This window comes from Quercus suber, unplaced genomic scaffold (genome assembly GCF_002906115.3).
Source record: "Quercus suber isolate HL8 unplaced genomic scaffold, Cork oak 2.0 scaffold_400, whole genome shotgun sequence".
In the NCBI taxonomy this organism is placed as follows: Eukaryota; Viridiplantae; Streptophyta; class Magnoliopsida; order Fagales; family Fagaceae; genus Quercus; species Quercus suber.
Window position 1 is genome coordinate 530131 of NW_027069851.1, and position 19461 is coordinate 549591.

The 19461-nt window shown below is 34.6% G+C and overlaps 2 protein-coding genes and 1 pseudogene across 2 annotated transcripts; 1 reads left to right on the forward strand and 2 right to left on the reverse strand.

Moving 5' to 3' along the window:
* Positions 1–12: 12 nt before the first annotated feature.
* LOC136062298 (uncharacterized) lies at positions 13–10044 on the forward strand (the record flags this gene model as incomplete). Its single annotated transcript, XM_065761174.1, has 17 exons — positions 13–185; positions 560–621; positions 1122–1210; positions 2037–2109; positions 2231–2290; positions 2730–2876; positions 2978–3016; positions 3173–3210; positions 4043–4129; positions 4279–4444; positions 5463–5540; positions 5817–5953; positions 6600–6676; positions 7290–7359; positions 7493–7558; positions 8421–8571; positions 9614–10044. Coding segments are annotated over 16 exons (1497 nt in total), but the record flags the coding sequence as incomplete, so codon positions are not given.
* Positions 10045–12285: 2241 nt separating this feature from the next.
* On the reverse strand, positions 12286–13201 carry LOC112032520 (transcription termination factor MTEF1, chloroplastic). Its single transcript, XM_024065284.2, has one exon. The coding sequence runs from the start codon at positions 13132–13134 to the stop codon at positions 12301–12303; it is 834 nt and encodes a 277-aa protein (XP_023921052.2). The 5' UTR covers positions 13135–13201; the 3' UTR covers positions 12286–12300.
* Positions 13202–18201: 5000 nt separating this feature from the next.
* LOC136062299 (transcription termination factor MTEF1, chloroplastic-like) lies at positions 18202–19031 on the reverse strand (annotated as a pseudogene).
* Between the last annotated feature and the right edge of the window lie 430 nt (positions 19032–19461).

Consider the following 19461-nt stretch of genomic DNA (forward strand, 5'->3'; position numbering starts at 1 on the left):
TTTTTTTTTTAGACCATAGAGCATCCTGGTTGCGTTTGGGATGCCAAATTCTTGGACAATGGCGATATCGTGACAGGATGTTCAGATGGAGTTATTCGTATTTGGACAGTTCATCAGGATAGGTTGGCTGACTCACTGGGACTTGAGTCATATGCTTCCCAACTTTCTCAATACAAGCGAAGCAGGTATTATCATCCATGATGACTTGAATGGTTTTTTCTTTTTTTGCAAATTTGGAATCAATGCAATTTAGATAATCATCCAATTAGGCTCAATATATTAGGTTCTTGGGGACATCCTTCTTTTTGCCTTTCTTTTAAAAATAGTACTATACAATGGACCTCTTCACTTCTTTTTCCCACTTGAAATCTCATTACATGATTATCTTAAATTTTGTTTGAATTCTGAAGTTCTCGACTTATTTCTAATTATGAATATATTTCTGATTTCCAGAAATTCTTTGGATGGATTTTATGATTTTATCACCTGTAATTTCCATTTGAATCAACATTACTTGTCAACTTTGACTTATTTTCATGTTGGGACTTGTTTGTGTTAGGAAGAGGGTTGGAGGATTAAAACTGGATGATTTACCAGGGCTGGAGGCTTTACAGGTTCCAGGTGTGATTCTAATTGTACATTTAGCTGAATGGTATCTTAGTTAAATTTACTAAAGATCTTTCAGTTCAGTTTCTCAGTTATTATCCATTTCAAGTTGTGGATGACAAGTTTTCTTGTATTATAATTGTTGTATCAGAGATTTCTCCTTTTCAAATACGTTTTCAGTGAGTCATATTGTTTAATTCAAAGTCTGATTTTCTTCAGCCAAAAATAAAATGCTGTCAGTAAAGAATAGGAAACATTTATTCCTTGTGTAGTTTGCATGCGACTGGGCCTTGCCTTCGCCTTTTTCTTTTCAGAGTTTCTGAAATATATTTAATGTACATAATAAGAAGAAAATGAGCTTCCATGAATATTGCCAGGTTGCCATGTTGACTCCTTTTTCCCCATATGTATTAAAAAAATCAGTGTACGGATGTTCATACAGGATTGATATGTTGCAACTGATTGCTGTTGTATGCTGCTTAATATAAATTTTATTTTCTTTTCTTCCATATCAGGGACGAGTGATGGGCAGACAAAAGTCGTCAGAGAGGGGGACAATGGTGTGGCATATGCTTGGAACTTGGGGGAACAGAAGTGGGATAAGGTAATTTACAATTCCATTCTAACAACTATATCAACAGTTAGATTTATGGTTTTATTTGCGATGCAACATTAAGTGGTTGCCTCTCAGGCGCTTGATATACTCTTTTCCTTTTCTTCCTTTCTTTTCTGTGTTGTTTCTTAGAATCCCATGCTCTGCAAGTTTGTTCATTTTTCTTAAAAATTTTAATCTCTTGTATAGCAGATGACTGTGACAGGAAAATTTTTGTTTTTTTCCCCTCAATTGTGAATAAAAAACTAGGAAGTGGATAGAAAGGTTACAGGTCCAGTTTGCTGTGTGATATTTACAGCCACTGCCTATGTCCCTCTTCACCAAAATTTCCCCCCTATCTCTGACTTCGTTATGGTGTTTGTATTTTCATCACCCATTTACTTAATTTTATGGATGGTAGTGAAGTTTATGGGGAGTCTTTTTAATGCAATCTCTCAGATTGCGGGATTCTAAAAATGTGCTCTATCTAGTAGTCTTGACTTATACTTGTTGAGTGAGGTGTCTTGCACTTTCATGCAAATGGCTTTAATATTGTCCGTATTCCTATTCTACTTATTTATGTTGAATTCCCCTCTTTTAACACATGTTTAAATTGACATTTGGAATGAGTTTTGAACTGGACCATTAAAGATTTATGCATTTAATTTTATATGTTAGTGCATTTAGTTTGTTTTCCGAGTACCTTTACATTTGCGGTTTTTGTTTGCACTTTAGTTCTCTCTCTCTCTCTCTAATATTTGTTTTTATTTTTTTTTTTTTTTTTTTTTTTTTTTTTTTTAATTAGTCTTATGTTTTTTTTTTATATATATTTTTTAAGATTGGTGAAGTTGTTGATGGACCGGATGATAACCTGAGGCGTCCTGTTCTTGATGGGATTGAATATGACTATGGTCAGAATCTTGTGTTCTTTGACAACTTTAATATGGTTGACCATTTGTCTATATCACTTAAGTTTTTATTTTTTTTTGGGTAATAAGCAATGATTCAGTCTTTTATTCTGTTGTTACTCAGTATTTGATGTCGATATTGGAGATGGGGAGCCTATTCGTAAGTTGCCCTACAATCGATCAGGTATTTTTTTCTTGGTGCTGTTTTCCTGTGGTTGATTATAATTGCAATATCTGTTGCTCTTCATTTTCCTTTCCACCACACACACACACACACACACACACACACACACACCTCTGATGGGTCTTGAACCATGACTTCACCATCCACCTTAGTTTAGTTTTACAAGGGCATGGCACTTGAGCTAGAAGAGTTCACTGACTTTCCACCTTGTTGCATTATAATTGTAATTTTGTGGTCCCAATTTCTCTCAGTATTCTCTCTCTACTCAGTATGATGTTTGTGTCTTACTCTAGTATCAAATAAATGAAGGCACTCATCTCCCTTGATGATATTAGGCCTTAATTGTTGTTTGTTTAACTTACTACATCATTGACATCTAATGAATCATGAATGTAATTGTTAATTCAAAAAACAATGACATAAAATTTGATATTTTCAGATAATCCTTATGATACTGCTGACAAATGGCTTCTCAAGGAGAATCTACCTCTTTCCTATCGACAACAAATTGTAGAGTTTATACTCCAAAATTCTGGACAAAAGGACTTCACCCTGGATTCATCATTTCGTGATCCCTATACTGGCTGTAAGTACAATATTTTTATGTAACTATGGCATGAACAACTGAGATAATTGATGTAGTCGCTTCCTTTTTGCTTGTCTAATGTTTTCTGTTCTTTATTTCAGCTAGTGCTTATGTACCTGGAGCAACTTCTAGTATGTCTGGTACGTATTTGTATTAGTTAAAAATTAAAAATTGCTGTTACTGTATATTACTTTCTCTTGCATATGCTAATATGTATTGAATGCCTGACTTACTTCACAACCTCCAATATAAGACTGTGGCTCTAATGTTTTTTCACATTCTTGTTTATTTAGCAGCTGTTTCAGCAAAACCCACTTTCAAGCACATTCCTAAGGTATGCTGTTACAGTGTAGTGTTAATAGGTTTGGATATATCAGTCAAGGAGTTTAAGATACATCTCCAGGAATTGCATGTCCATTCTTAGGGAACTTGTAAAAAAGTATATATTGAGTGATTGTAAAAGCTCATGTATTATATTTTATTTGTTTCACATGAAATATTACCTAGTGAATGCAATGTACTTTTTTAGAACTGTTTTCTGTAATCCTCCAGCCAAAAGAGGCTCTTTGGCTTCCCTACTTGACTATTATGGCTCTACTCCATTGTGGTTGGGATTGACACCTGTTGTAGACTGATTTTTTAATTACTTCTAGGTTTTTATTTTCCTCTTAAATAATTATATGTTTATTACTCTTTTTATTGTATTTCTGTTAGAATGTTATGCTTGTATTTATACCCTCTGGTATTTTATGAAACTTTTCTCTTTAGTATTGATCCTCAGTTGTATGAGGGAATTATGAGGGTTTTTTTTGTTGTTGTCTATAGAAGTTTCTCACTGTGCTGATTGTGTTTTCATTCTTTTGCACATTTTTTTCGCTGTTTGTTGTTTGGTAGATATGTCATGTAATTGGGTTCTATGGCTGTTTTGAGGCGAGTTTTACCCCATTGAGAAATTTGGGCTGTGTATTTTGATATTCTATTTCTGTATTCCAGGACTATATCTCTATAGGGGTCGTTGTTTGAGTATCTGATATATTGCTGGTTGGGTTCGCCAATTGGGTGACTTTAAAAGATGCATGCTCCTTCTTTACCTCTCTCAAGTACTTTGGTGTCTCTTTTCACCCTGTCATTTACTTGTCATTCTTTGTCCATCATTTTGTTTCCAGAAAGGAGTGCTTGTTTTTGATGTGGCACAGTTTGATGGGATCCTCAAAAAGATTACAGAGTTTAACAATGCTCTACTCTCTGACTCGGTATGTTCATCTTGAAGGATAAATCACAAAAGTAAATTCTACTTTGTCAGGAAAAGTAGAACTTATCTTTGACTGAGCTCCTGAATAATTTCTAATCTACCGCAAAGTAAACTCCTGATTAACTTGGATTTATTGACAATCTGTTGTAGGAAAATAAAAATTTATCTTTGACAGAGCTTGAGTTTTCCAGACTTGGTGCCATTATTAAAGTTCTGAAGGACACGTCACACTATCATAGTAGCAAATTAGCAGATGTTGATATAGCTTTGTTACTGAAATTGCTAAATTCATGGCCTCTGGCAATGATATTTCCAGGTTAGCGTGCCAAAATTCTCTGGCTTCTGCATAAATTATAGGATTCTGGATTCCCATTAGTATCATATTTGTAATTTAAGACTTAGTAAGGAGCTTTCTAAATGATATTAATGGCTGTTCCCTGGTTCTTCTTTACCTACCAAAAAAGGTTTTCTTAGATCTGTTTTAATCTTTTCCCAATATATCTTAATGTCTCCCAGAGACAACATTTTCTCTTAATGAATTATTTGATGCCAGAATTATCTGATATATATGGGTATTCCTGTTTTGTTCTTAGAACATCTGATACTTATCAATAAAAAGATCTTTTCAATTTTATGAGATTTAAGCTTTGAAGTGCCATGGAATTTACTTTTGTATAAGAATTAAAGAGGTCCCCTTGGGGCCAAAACTTTTATGTATATTACAGAGCTCTATGCTTGATGCAGGACAGTCTAGGCTTCACCACCTTTAGCAGCTTGAAAACCTTAGGCTTCACATCCTTGGGGTTGCTTGGAATCACCAACAAGCAGATAAAGAAATTTCTCACTAAGAAAATTTTATTCAATAATATAAAAAAACCACCTTTATCATTTTTATAGTGCTTCTAGGATTACAAAAGTTTACATCCCATAAAACTCTCAACTAAAATATAATCTGAAATCTTATCCCAATCTGAATCCAAAATAAAAAAAAATGAAAAATTTGAAATAATCCAATCCCATAAAGACAAATGAAAATCTGAATACTAAATTTCAAAATAACTTTGGTTGTGCTCCTTGCATCAATGCTATACTGAGTTCTGTACTCAGATGCAATTGTGGCACACTATCTGTAGGTACTATTTAGTTTTATTGATAAATTAATATGCTGTTTATGTAAATTCTGAATGCATTGATTTTCACTTATTCTTGGATTGTATTGGAGTTTGATCATTTTACAGTATCATGCTTTTTTTCTTTTTAAAAAAATGAGTAACATTACGGTTCCAGGAAAATAGTTTCACTCACTTGGTTAGTGTTATACTGTCAATTTGCAGTTATTGATATTTTGAGGATGACTATCCTGCACCCAGATGGGGCGACCGTACTTCTCAAGCATGTTGAAGCTGAAAATGGTATTGAAGTTAAAGATGAGACCTAAATATTTTTTATTTCTGAAAATATATCTGATCATTTTTAATTTCCTATTTACTTACATCATATGAGGAAATATCCTCAAATTATATATATATATATATATATATATTAAAAGAGTTATAATCCTAAATTCTTAAATGAACTGGTTGTTGAGGCTTACAGGCAAAGCTTTTGTTATGAGGCATGCTTCTTTCTTTATGGATAGTTTTTTACCAAATTCTATCTTGACTGTTGACCTTGTGTGCTCAACACAGGTGTACTATCGGAAATAATCAAGAAAGTCACAACAAACCCAGCTATTCCTGCAAACCTTTTAACGAGTATCCGTGCTGTAACTAATCTATTCAAAAATTCATGTTTCTACAACTGGTTACAAAAGCATCGTAGTGAGGTTGGTACTCACTTCTTCATTGTTATTTTCTGAGTTTGATCATGCGTGCCAAGCAATGGCCTTAGTTTGAATGTGGTTTTGAGCACTGTGTGCTCTCTATGTGCAGTGGGTGGGTGTTGGTATCTGTGTCTATTAGATATGGTATGGATATATGGTATTAACATTGTTGCTGACAAGCACTTAATGTGCTCTACATTATATAGTTTTTACCTGTGCTTTTTATACTTTATGTGCTAATTTATTGTTCCCTTGAAACCTTTCTCAGGATTACATTGGAAATCTCATGTTTAATAACTGGCTTTGACCTTTTCTTCACTAAGCCTTCTTGTTTCTAGAAGAATGCTAGCTTTTATATTGATGTTCCAAATGTTTTTTCTTTGATAATTTCATTATTATTATTATTAATAAAAAAAAAGATATACTCGCTTAGTTTAAAAAATCCCTGGAGTATTTTGTTACACATCTCTTGTTGGGTAGAAATGTAATGGGTACTTGATAAGACAGTTAGAGAAAACATTTCCCTTTTTTCAGGCCTTTTACTTGGATGATTGTTAAGGCAATAACTGCACAGCTTGTCACACTGAGCATGTTTTTGGTTCGTATATTCAATTGCTTCTCGTATTTATTTATTTAACTGATTTTGCAGATTCTTGATGCGTTTTCAAGCTGTTATTCATCTCCAAATAAGAATTTGCAGTTGTCTTACTCCACTTTAATACTCAAGTAAGTAATTATTTTACTGTAATTTTGCCAGCATAGTGTTTCTTTTAGTGGATTCTTGAGCAACAGTGAAAAGTGGAGTTGGTCAAAGGCTCTTTAGAATTTGTTTTGTGATTCCTGGAATTTATGTTTTCACAATTAATTTATTGTCATCTCCTTATCGTTGTACTTTTCACTACAACCACTTATTATCTTGTTAGTCCAGTTTTCAATATTGAGAGAATTTATGTGTTTTTCCATCCGCTTACAAAAATTATGGAAACAAACTGCACTATCATTTACAGATTCTCTTTCTGTTCAACCAGCTTGGTCTGACTTTGAAAAGGTCCCATCCTTTCAAGTCATGATTGGGTCAAGCAGGTGTGATCATGAGTAAAAGGAGAGGATTTTTTCTCCACATGGGACAGCCCTCACCTTTGATAGAGTAGATCATTTAACACCTTTGTCACAAATCATATTTGAACTATTGGTTTGAGTGGCATAGGTGGTCTTTTTTATGCATATTGTAGTATTATAGTCATTCAAAGAGTAAAGGAAGGTAGAAGTTAGGCATATATTTTTAAACTACCTTGTTAGTCAAGTTGCCTAACGTTTAGTTCTCTGGTGAGCTTGACAGTTACGCTGTGCTTTTAATTGAAAAGAAGGATCAAGAAGGTCAATCTCAAGTTCTTTCAGCAGCTCTTGTGGTATGTTTTGATTACATTACCAGCCAAATGCTTAGTCTTTTGTTTTAGATGGATTACATTGTTTCTTGATGTTCTCAAGAAATGTCAATCTTCATATTCATGCATCATGGTACTTTTTTTTGTCTTTTAACAGATTGTGGAAGAGGAAAATCTAGAAGTTGATTCGAAATTCCGTGTTTTAGTTGCCATTGGATCACTGGTATCTTTTTATTTTGGTCTTGTTCACTCGTATCTGTTGGTTGATCTGTTTATGTTTATGCTGAATAGTAGGTCAATTCACTGGAGATTTGGCCATATAATTTTTAGACTTTTAAAAGTATGCTTTCATTTTTGGAATACAGATATTTTTTATATATGAATTGATTGGTCCAGAGGGAAAATGATTTGATATTTCTCATTTGAAAATGGCCAAACTTGTAATTTTGAGTGTGCTAGATAAAGCTTGAGCTGTACATTGAAACCAAAGTTTTGTGCTGGCATTTCATAATTCTTTTTGTGAATGCTAAAACAATTGTGAAAAAATTAACAAAAATAGGCCATCGATGCTCACTCACTGCTTTATAAAAATCTTCTTTCCAAGCCTAACCATTATGTTAGATAAAATGTAATCACTGAAGGAGTGGGCCAAGATTTTTTATTTATTTATTTTTCTCTTTTCTTCATCTCATATTTGTTGGTGAAATATTGGTGTCATGCTTGAAACAAGGATGCTCAATGGTGCACACTAATATTTAGTGAGATCTGGGAAATATAACACCTTTTTTTGGAAACACAAAAACTCATTGCCCTGAGCAAAGTTTCCTATGCATGCAAGAGGAAGTGTAAAGCACAATATAATATTGTATATGATGTTATGGGTTCATTAAGCGGGATGTGATGTTAAGCACGAACTGGGTAAGGGTTTGGAATTCAGTGAGAAATACTCAACAAAATTGACTGAAGCATAGACTTACTGCACTGAAATAAATTTTTGGTATCAAATATGTATTTGTATAATATTTTACCTTTGAACTGGCCAATTGGATTAATTAGTAATTTAATTGCTGTGTTTCATAATACAGATGCTTGATGGTCTTGTGAGAAAAATTGCCTTGGACCTTGATGTTGAGGACATTGCCAAAGCAGCAAAGGCCTCTAAAGACGCCAAAATTGCTGAAGTTGGGGCTGACATTGAACTGTTAACTAAACAGAGTTGAATCTCTCAAGTCCCTGGTAACTAAACAGTTTTCTCTGGATATTTTGTATCTTTGTTGCTTGTTCAGAGTGTTTACCATCGTGAGCACGATGTTCAGTTCTTTCAATAAAAGTTTTATTACCTATAATTTTTTTTTTAATTTATTTATTTTTAATCTTTGTTGACATGTTTATTTTATCTTTTATTTATTTATTTATTTTTAATATAAATTTTTGGTAAGTGTCCTAAAGGTGTAGTGTACTCCCAGTGTACTTGGGCCTCACCCCATTTTCTTTTTATAAGTGAAAATTTTATTTTAGTGTTAAAAAACAAATTTGAAATGCATATCACATGTAAGTAGACTGGGAGATGCATTAGTGTGCATGTGTGTGATATACAAGCACACAAAAAATGCTGAACACACATAGTTCCATTGGATAGTGTTATGATCCTGGTGTCCCACATTGATTAAGTGTAAGCTTAACCATGTGTAGCTCTTGGGCACCCTCCCCTTGCAAGCTGGTTTTCGAGGGTGAGATCTACCCATATGGGTACCTATTAGGTAGCTTCCACCCTGTGGTTTCTTGTATTTCATCTTCTCTAATAGTGTGATGCTTAGCAATTTTTAAAGTGCGATGCTTAGCAATTAATGATGGTCTCTAGCTTTTTGTGATTTTGTCATACGCAGACATGTATTATCAATTGCATCAACTGATCTAAGTGTCAGCTGAACATGATAAGATGCAATACACCCCCACCCTGTGTTGGCAAGCCATTCTGTTTAACAACTTAATGTACAATAATAGAATGGGGATGGAAGAAACTTAGAGCCTTAAGTTGTTTAACCATTTCTGGGGGATTTTGTTGGAAGCTTCCTACGATAACACTACTCTCTATATGTACGCACAGTCATACATGGTCAATGTGGCTATGATTGAATGAATAAGATGGTCATATATAGATCAAAATGGCGGGGAGGAATTCTTGAGGCCAACCCCAACTAATTTGGGATTTAACTTAAAAGCCTATTATGTTGAGTTTAGTATATGTTGATGATTCTTAATTTTCCTCTTTCCCCAGGTTTGAATAAATAATGACAACTTGAAGTGAATCTAAAATAGAAGGTGAACATTCTGGAAGGTTGATTGGACCTTAGAGTTCACAGAAATCACAGTGAAGAACTAGGCCTCTGTCTACTGGGTGCACACGCGGAATACTAACATGCCAAAAAGGATCCTTCGATCGATGAAGATACAGGGATGTTTTTTTCTTGGGTTAGTAAAAAAAAAAAAAAAACATGACTTGAAAGTCAAAATTTAGTTAACAATTTGTGTTGGGCCCAAGGAATTTCTTTATGGTACCAAATGGTGCAGCAATTGTATTTCTTGTGTTCCGGGGTCCCAGTTGTACCATATTTGTTGACCATTGATGGAACGTTTTTCAAATAGATAGAGAATGTAGCTGAATTGCCATTAAAAAAAATGTAGCTGAATGGCCGGCATTTCTGGATATCTATGGCCTGTTCTTTATGTATGTGTGGTTGCGCTCTCTTTGTAGATGTAATCATGGTGAAGATGTAACGGTAGCAGGAAAGTTGATGTTTCCTTTTGTAGGTTAAAATTTAAGCACGAAAGGATTACCACCACCATAGAGTAACCTGTCATTCAGCTTGGTTATATAAGCTTAAACAGGTGAAAATAGCCAAATATCATGTTTTGGCAAAATTTGTGGCAAATTAGCACTGTTTTAGAAATATTTAACAATTTACCACATTTTGAGTACTTGAATTTCACAAGATCGAGTTCTAAATAGTACTCGAGTTTTGTAAACTTGAGTTCTTAGGTGAGTCACCAGCGTGTCATTGCTGACTTGGTGGAATTTGTGTAATTAAAAAGGCAATATGGTACTCGATATTACGAAAATCGAGTACCTTCTTTATAGTACTTGAGTTTCCCAAAGTTGAGGACCTTCTTTTCTTTTTTTTTTCTTTTTTCTTTTCCTCGTAAAATCCTTTTGTAAACTAAGTACCCACAGATTTTTTCTATGTTCTATTGTGTTAAGTGTAAAAAGAAGCTGCAGATTTTTAGGCTTTTAGGTTCGGTTTTGCACAAGTTATCAAAGTGTGGATTTGGGTGAATAGGAAAGGTCAAATAGACTAGGCTTGAGGCCTGACAAGTTTTCAAATATAACATGTGGTGAATAGGAAAGGTCAAATAGACTAGGCTTAAGGGCCATTTTGCATCTGGCTTCCTTACAAGGTTTAAGGTTGGCACAGCTGCAAAATTTCCTGAAGATGCATCCTAGACCTATCTTCTTCTATATGGTCTTTTTTTTTTTTTTTTTTTTTTTTTTTTTTGCCACCTTCTACCATTAATTTCCGTTTGACATGAGGACAACACCACATGTGATATTTGAGAACTTGTCATTCTATTTGACCTTTCCAATTTGAGTAATTTTTAGGTACACTTGGAACACGAAGAATGGTGCTTCCTTCTCTTACATTCATGGTGGAGTCCGCTTATTAATTCATGGTGGGGTCCACCATGAATGTGAGAGGAGGGAGCACCATTTCACTATACTCTGGGACTACTTACGAATTTTCCTTCCTATTCATCCAAATCCACACTTTGGTAACTTGTGCAGAACCGAACCCAAAAGCCTAAAAATCTGCAGCTTCTTTTTACACTTAATGTAGTAGAGCATAGAAAAATCTGTAGGTACTTAGTTCACGAAAGTTTTGTACAAAACAAAAAGTAGGAAAAAAAAAAAGTACTTAACTTTGTGATGCTCGAGTACTATAAAGAGGTACTCGCTTTTCATAATATCAACTACCATATTGCATTTTTATTAATATAGGTCAGCAGTGCTATGTTGGCGACTCACTTAGGAACTCGAGTTTACGAAACTTGAGTACTATTTAGAACTCGATTTTGTGAAATTCGAGTACTTAAAAAGTGGTAAATTGCTAAATATTTTTGAAATAGTGCTAGTTTGCCACAAATTTTACCAAAACGTGGTATTTAGCTATTTTCACAGGCTTAAACATGTTTACTTACTATTTTGCTTGCTGCATTGAATTTGCTTCATTAAAAATAGATTAGTAGATTATTTTGCATAGTCTATGCAAGTTAGTTTAGTGAATGAAGCAGTATAAAATGTCCACACGGGCTTTATAGTTCGACACTACCACTGACTTTCTCAGTACATTGGTAATTTTTTAAGAAAAAAGATATGCAGAAGATAGTGCACCTAGCTTATTGGGAGGGACAGAGCACTTGAGGCTCCGTTTTACGTTTTCTACTTGTTCACTGAATTTAATCGTACTCAAAAGAGTTACAAATTGTTTTACAATATTTTTACAGACTAGACGTGGCAAATTTTTATTAGTTCTAATATGGATTTACTACTAATATCACATTTATGTTTACCAATAATTATTTGAAAATTACTAAAGCCATATTAGCAGTTTGTAAAAATGTTGTAAAATAGTTTATGTATATAGCATTACTCGAAAATATCAAAGTTTGAGCAATAACTTAACTTTCCTAAAGGGTACACTAATTGTCTAATTGATCAACCATATAACATAAGTTCCACAAACAACTTTTCTTCTTTCTAATTTTTTTAGAACACAAGAGAACAAACTAAATCTTTGTTAAAATGTGTGGTTTACATATTTACATGCAAAGCCTTTCCTGTTAATAAAACACAGACCATAAGTTTAGCAAACCCAAAAGAAGGGAATCATAAAGAACCATGCCAGAATTTCATTTCCACTTTGCATAAAACTTTTGGTCACTCCATAACAACATTCTATTCAATGGAATCTGAACATTCCTCTCCTTCAAATGCAAATGCCTCGGCACTATCCGCTTCTCCAAACTAAACCCAAAATACTGAGGAAACCTCTTCAATTCCTCCACACTCCTTTCCATCTTATCCACCAAATACTTAAACTTTGGCCACAAGTTATTATCAATACTATAACCAAACATCGCAGGCAATCTAACACAAGCCCTTTCAGCCTCCTCCTGAGAAAAACCAATGCTCCTCAAAAACCCAATCTTTTCTCTCAGCTTATTAGCTCGCGTGTTCAAAAGATGCGCGTTAAGACTACTAGGCGAGCTCAAATTCTCCATCCCCAGCTGCCTTAGATAATCCAGAGTGGGCTGGAGACAGAACTCGACATCTGAAAAGAGAAGGCGAGGGCAGTGGAGGATTAAGCTGCGTGATTCTTCGGTGGTGGCAGGTAACTTGGTGGCCAAGAAATCAAAAACTGGAGCGAAGTCAGTGGGGTCACAGTTTGTGGTGAAGAGTTGTGGGCAAAGGTAAGCGAGTCTAGGGAAGTCAGGCTCTGTGAAGCCCTTGGATTTGAAGAACTCAACGGTGGCAAGGACATGGTCGATGGTGTTAGCGTCTGTGTTGATTGAGGGGGGCTTTTTGTTGTGAATGATGCCAAGGGCTTTAAGGTAACGGAGATTGTCACGGTGGGATGTGTGGAACTTGATGTATAGAGGAGATGAAGGGGTTCTGTTGGGTTTTGAGGTTTTGGTGGGAATGGAGGAGCAAGAAAGGGTTGGGAGTGAGAGAGTGTGAAGCATTGTGTTTTGTCATTTGTGTATGTATGTGTGTGTTTTGGGGTTTTAGAGGCAAATGTAATGAACGTATTATGGGGAAAGGAAAGGAGTTTGTGTTTTGTGGTTGTTCTTCTGTTTTGAGGAGGATAAGGAAGATGATTGGTGGGGCCATACTCGAAACAATGGTCAGTGCAAAATTTGAGTACGTCTTTTTTTATTATTGTTTTATTTTTAAATTTTTAATGGAGATAACGGTTACCATATTCTCATACAACTTATAGAATTTTTTAAGTCAAATTTTCATGTTCTAAAAGAATGTAAAAAGTTGTAGATACAACTCAAAAAAAAAAAAAAATTGTAGATACAAATACAATTCTTAGAAGTAATATGTTGTAAATTAACTGGTTAAGCATGGTAGTTAAAATATACTACAATACTGATTTGGGGGTGGGAATCAGCAATTTACTAGAATACTAATTTGAATAAAATAGAATACTGATTTGGATGAAATAGAATACTGCTTTGGAGTGAAAGTGAACAATGTACAAAGGTGCTAATTTGATTAACGTAAGATACTGATTTGGATAAAATAGTATACTGATTTGGAGTGGAGTCAACAATCTACTAGAATACTAATTTGATTAAAATACTTGGCTGCTAAAAATTATGGAATTCCTTGACTAATTTCAACCAAAGACAAAGAGCATTTTTATAAAGACAGCAAAAGAAGTCTCGCACATTCAACCCCAGCAAGTGATTGATCAAAAGGTTTGTCAATTCTCCCCTCTCTAATTTTTTTTAATCAATTTCAAAAGCCAAGTCTATCAGATTATGTTCTTAGTCGCCTTAGATCCTCTAATTTATTTTTTGGGCAAGCAGGGGAATTGGTTCTAGCCCCACAAATATATTATAAATACATAAATATATTTTGTGTGTACAATCATTAATATTTTTTTTTTTAAATTTTTAATTTCGAGTTTTTTATTTTTAAAATATTTTTCCTGACATTTTAGGTCCAATGTATTGAATAATAATAATATAGGGTTCTGGATGCTCTTAAGGCAATTATCAATAAATAATTTTAAAAAAATTTTGATACCACTTTCATGTGAAAAATAAAAAGTCGTCAAAACAATTAATTGCTTTTTTCTTTTCTCATTAAAAACTTCTTCTAAGTCCCACATACTAAATTTATAAACAACTGTAAAGAATCTTAATTGTGATGAATAGATTAGTGGCTATAGTGTAAACATGACTAACACTTCTCCTTAGACCATTACAAATGGTCATCCAAACTTCAATTTTTCCTGAAAGATGGGTTATTGCTCTCTCTCTCTCTCTCTCTCCCTTTTAATTAATTTTTTTTTTTTTTTTTACGTATTCTTCAATTCAATTAAATTCAACAGTGTTTTTTTAGGCTGAATTGACCCTAGTGTTTCATTTGAAAATGCACTTAATTATATATACTTATATAGTACACTATAATACTATATGTATGGACCAGTATGGTGGTATTCCTAATTGGATATGGATATTGAGAGTGAGTCCAGCTCTTGTTCAAAAAAAAGCACTGAAAGAGAGAGAGCTAGCAATTTGTTTGATTGCAACATTTGCTGGCAATTACGTAAAGACCCTATTGTCACACAGTGTGGCCACTAATACTGCTGGCCTTGTCTATACAGTTGGCTACATTTTCACAAGAAACTCCAGGGATGCCCAGTTTGTGAGGCTATCATTGAGGAACACAATTTAGTTCCTCTGTATGGAATTGGATCAGAGGGAAAAGAAAAGAAGCAAAAGAAATTAAATTCAACAGTGTTTTTTTAGGCTGAATTGACCCTAGTGTTTCATTTGAAAATGCACTTAATTATATATACTTATATAGTACACTATAATACTATATGTATGGACCAGTATGGTGGTATTCCTAATTGGATATGGATATTGAGAGTGAGTCCAGCTCTTGTTCAAAAAAAAGCACTGAAAGAGAGAGAGCTAGCAATTTGTTTGATTGCAACATTTGCTGGCAATTACGTAAAGACCCTATTGTCACACAGTGTGGCCACTAATACTGCTGGCCTTGTCTATACAGTTGGCTACATTTTCACAAGAAACTCCAGGGATGCCCAGTTTGTGAGGCTATCATTGAGGAACACAATTTAGTTCCTCTGTATGGAATTGGATCAGAGGGAAAAGAAAAGAAGCAAAAGAGTTGGACCCAAATTCTCAAAAGTCCATTCCCAAACGCCCAGCTGGCCCAAGACCCGAGACTGCCATGGCTCCTCTTGCACCCAGGCTTAGGCCCAGGCCCAGGCTCAAAACGGTTCTTGCAGTTATTGCGCAATTAGTTCTTATATTGTGTTTTCTCATTTTCATTTGGACTATGGATAACCATTTTGGCCCATTCCACTTGACCTGCCCCTCTCCACATCGCTCTATATGGGTTTTTCCTGCCTCGCAAAGGTGGTGAGGTAGAAATGGGGCGAAATTTTAAACTCGCACTACAGGGCAGGACGAGAATGAGTTTATACTTTTTAGACCCACCCACTCCTTGTTAATGAGGTTATAATTGTAATTTTTTCATATTCTAAAACTCTATTATTTAAACAAACATACCAATTTTAACTTATTTGATCTATGGAAATTATTTTTGAAGAATTAGGTAATTTTTATTTTGTTATATCTTAGGAGTTTGGATTATTTTCTTGTGTGTTATACTATGAGATTTTTGTTTTTGTTGTGATATTGTCTTGTTAAACACTTAAATAATATTATTTAGTTTTGAGTAAAAATTAGTCTGATTTGATGAGATAAATTTAATTGTGATTTCAAATAAATTTTTATAATGAAATAGGTTTTTATTAAAAAAATTTGTAATAATTGTGGGGCAAATCAACAAAAAGTAGAGTTTTACCGCCGCCGCAGGGGGGGGGGGGGTAAGGCTTCACGGAGCCTTAAGAGGCAGGAATGGGGTAAGAAAAAACTATGTAAGACAGATGTGAAGACCCCATCCTTTGATCCCACCCTGCCCCATTACCATCCCTAATCTAGACTGCTTGTTTGAATGTAGACACTAGGATCTTTAAATTGTTGGTTAACTCCATGACAACTTTCTATGTAATTTTTAATCAATTGATTTTATTTTAATTCTTGAATGAGTTGTATTTTTGTATTGGGTTCAAGTTGAAGTTAAAAAGAGAATGCTTTTCAACTTTGTCAAGTGAAAGTGTTAGAACCTACGGGAAATTTGTTACCTGCTATGCCAGCCTTTTGCCCATCTATTCAAGCCTCATTTTCCTCAAAATTTGACACCCAAATATTCAGAATTGAAGTGTTAAATAGTTAAGAAAAACCCTAGTGCATATACCCATTTTTCTCTCTCTGCTTTCTCCCCTCTCTTTAAGCCTTACACTTTGAGCGGAGGTTGAATCCCTCACACCAAAAACTACTTCAACGATTTTGTGTTGTTTAAGACAAGGGAACCATTGGAGCCACTACAATTCAGCCAAGGAGACTTGGAAACTGTAATTAGATAATTGGAGCTCAATTGCAGATTTGACAACTAGATTGAAGAAAGGACTCGGTGAATTGGTTGGTAGCGATAACTTGGAGGGCTGAGTACATAAGATAGTACTAGACTTTGATGATTTGCTGTAGAGAGGTTCGTTTTTCAACTTTGTTCTCGGATTTTCTCTTTGATAACACAGCTGATATTATCTTTAGTATTGTGTCTTTAATTTCTTGGAGTAGTCCATTTTATATGCTTCAACTTGCTAATAACTTATACTTTGGTGCGGATTGTTAGATAAGTCTAAAATTAAATAACTTGTAACTTAAAATTTGGGGTCTAAATCAATATCTAGGCTGGATTGGTTTATCTCACAATTTGAATTAAATCATGGTGGACTTAGTTTTGTGGATTAAATTCCTTAGTGTGATCCTTGACCTCTTATTTGCCATGGATAAAGTTTGTGTGCTTTTTTGCATATTGTGATTCTATTGACTCTCTATTTATGATTATTCTCATGCTTGTGATGATGTTTTACATAATTTTATGGGTGATTTTAAAATTGTTGATAACAAGGTCCTTAAGTGTATGTTTGGATGAAGAATTAATTAAATACTTAGAATTTTAAATGATGGTATTTACATCCTATATTTTTAAAATTCTTTGTTTGANCCACCCCAAAACTTTAGGCCCCCCCCCCCCCCCCCAAAAAAAAAAAAAACTAACCATAGTGAATAAAGACCGTCACAAACCACTTCTATTTGATCCACCAAAAACTTCAATATTGGTTTGGATTCCTTTTAGTATTATTATTAAGAAATAAGCGAGAACTCTTAGCCTGTCACCATACTCTTTTAAGCCAAAAGAGCATGTTTGCTTCATTGGTATCAAACAAAGGGAGTAATTATTTAGTACCCTAGAAGTATGGTGACGTGATGCTCATTTTTCTTATATTTATTGTAGATTCCACCATAAATTTATTCAATAAACTTTATTATAAATATGATAAGAAAAAGCACTATGTTACCATATTCTAGAAGTATTTAATAATTTTTCAAATAAAAGTGAAAAACTAGTTATTTTCTCTTTTAGGCAAAACGTACAAAAGAAACTTTGTCCCCCTTAAATCTACTCTTTCTCAAAAGTTCTTTCAATTAGATTGGTGCAGCTCCAAAAGAAAATCTCCATTTTTATAAAGAACTTTGCATTACCACCAAAACTCCTTTTGTTTGAGATTTGAGAAACGCAAAGGATATATATAGTTTTTGTCATTATCATTTTTACTATAATCTATGACAAGTGACGACGTAGAAGAAGTGTTGAGAAGGAACCGATGACCACATCATCTTTTTCGTTGTCATCTCAACGTCTTCTTTGCTAATGTGGATAATGTCGATAGGGTTCGCTTGGCTACCTACTGTTGGATATCTAACATATTTGATGGTGTTACATGTGGTGTGGTTGGAATTGGGATCCTCTCAATGATGAGTGTTGAATAAAGGCTTAGGGTTTTAAAATTAAGCGAAAAATATATACCTAATATTAGTAAAATGATCAAAATACCTCAAATATCTTTAAAAAGACTAAAATATGTCTACGACACCAAAAAATGACCATAATAAAAATTTAGGAATTTGAACATTCCTCTCCTTCAAATGCAAGTGTTCTAAAATGAAAATTTTGGTCGCTTCACAATATCATTCTATTCAATGGAATTAATCTAAACATTCATTTCCTTCAAATGTGTTAGTGTATAGATTAGGCTAGATTAGCTCATTGAGCTTAGCTCAGTATATTATTTGTACTGCACTCATGTTACTTGTACTGCATATATATCTAGCCTATATAAGGCTCTCTTCTGTACATTGTTTTATACATATCAATATACAGACTATTCAGTTATTTTCTCTCACTTTATATTGTTAACAAAATGCAAATGCCTTGGCACTATTCGCTTCTCTAAACTAAACCCAAAATACAGCGGAAACTTCAATTAATTCTTCCACACTCCTATCTTCCTCTTATCCACCAAGTACATAAACTTTGACCACATTTTATTATCAATGCTATAACCAAACATCGCAGGCAATCTAAAACAAGCCCTTGCAGCCTCCTCATGAGAAAAACCAATACTCTTCAAGAACCCAATCTTCTCCCTCAGCCTCTCAGCTCGTGTGTTCAAAAGATACGCACTAAGATTACTTGGCGAGCTCAAATTCTCCATCCCCAGCTGCCTTAGATAATCCATAGTTGGCTGGAGACAGAACTCGAGTGATTCTTCGGTGGCCAAGAAAACAAAAACTGGGGTGAAGTCAGTTGGGTCAAAATTGGTAGAGAAGACTTGTGGGCAAAGGTAAGCAAGTCTTGGGAAGTCAGGCTCTGTAAAGCCCTTGGATTTGAAGAAATCAACCATGGGAAGGGCCTTGTCAATGGACAATGGTGTTAGAGTCTGATGATGCCGAAAAAACCACCAGTGAGCCACACGGTCCTCGCACACTCGAAACAACACCTGCACAACACAAAAGCTGAAGGCCTTAAGAGGAGTACCGGTATGGTACCGGCCAAATACCCTCCGAAGGTCAAGTTAGAACTTCTCACAACTCTAAAGCGCTAGAGCGGGGTCAATTATGCGTACCTTGGATTGTGAGGGTATTGGGGTTTTTATAGTAGTAGAGGGTGGACCTCTCTTCCTTGGAGTAGAAGTCTTTTCCTTATAGGAATCCTTATGAGCGTAGATTACGGAATCCTTTCCTTATAGGACTCTAATATTGAACGTGGAAAGCAAGTCATCTTTTTATCATTCATGCGTGGTGATCAAGTCAAGAATACATTGGAGCCGTCAG

Excerpts from the sequence above, each read along its gene's own strand:
- LOC112032520 (XM_024065284.2), bottom strand. The coding sequence starts at position 13,134 with ATGCTTCACACTCTCTCACTCCCAACCCTTTCTTGCTCCTCCATTCCC.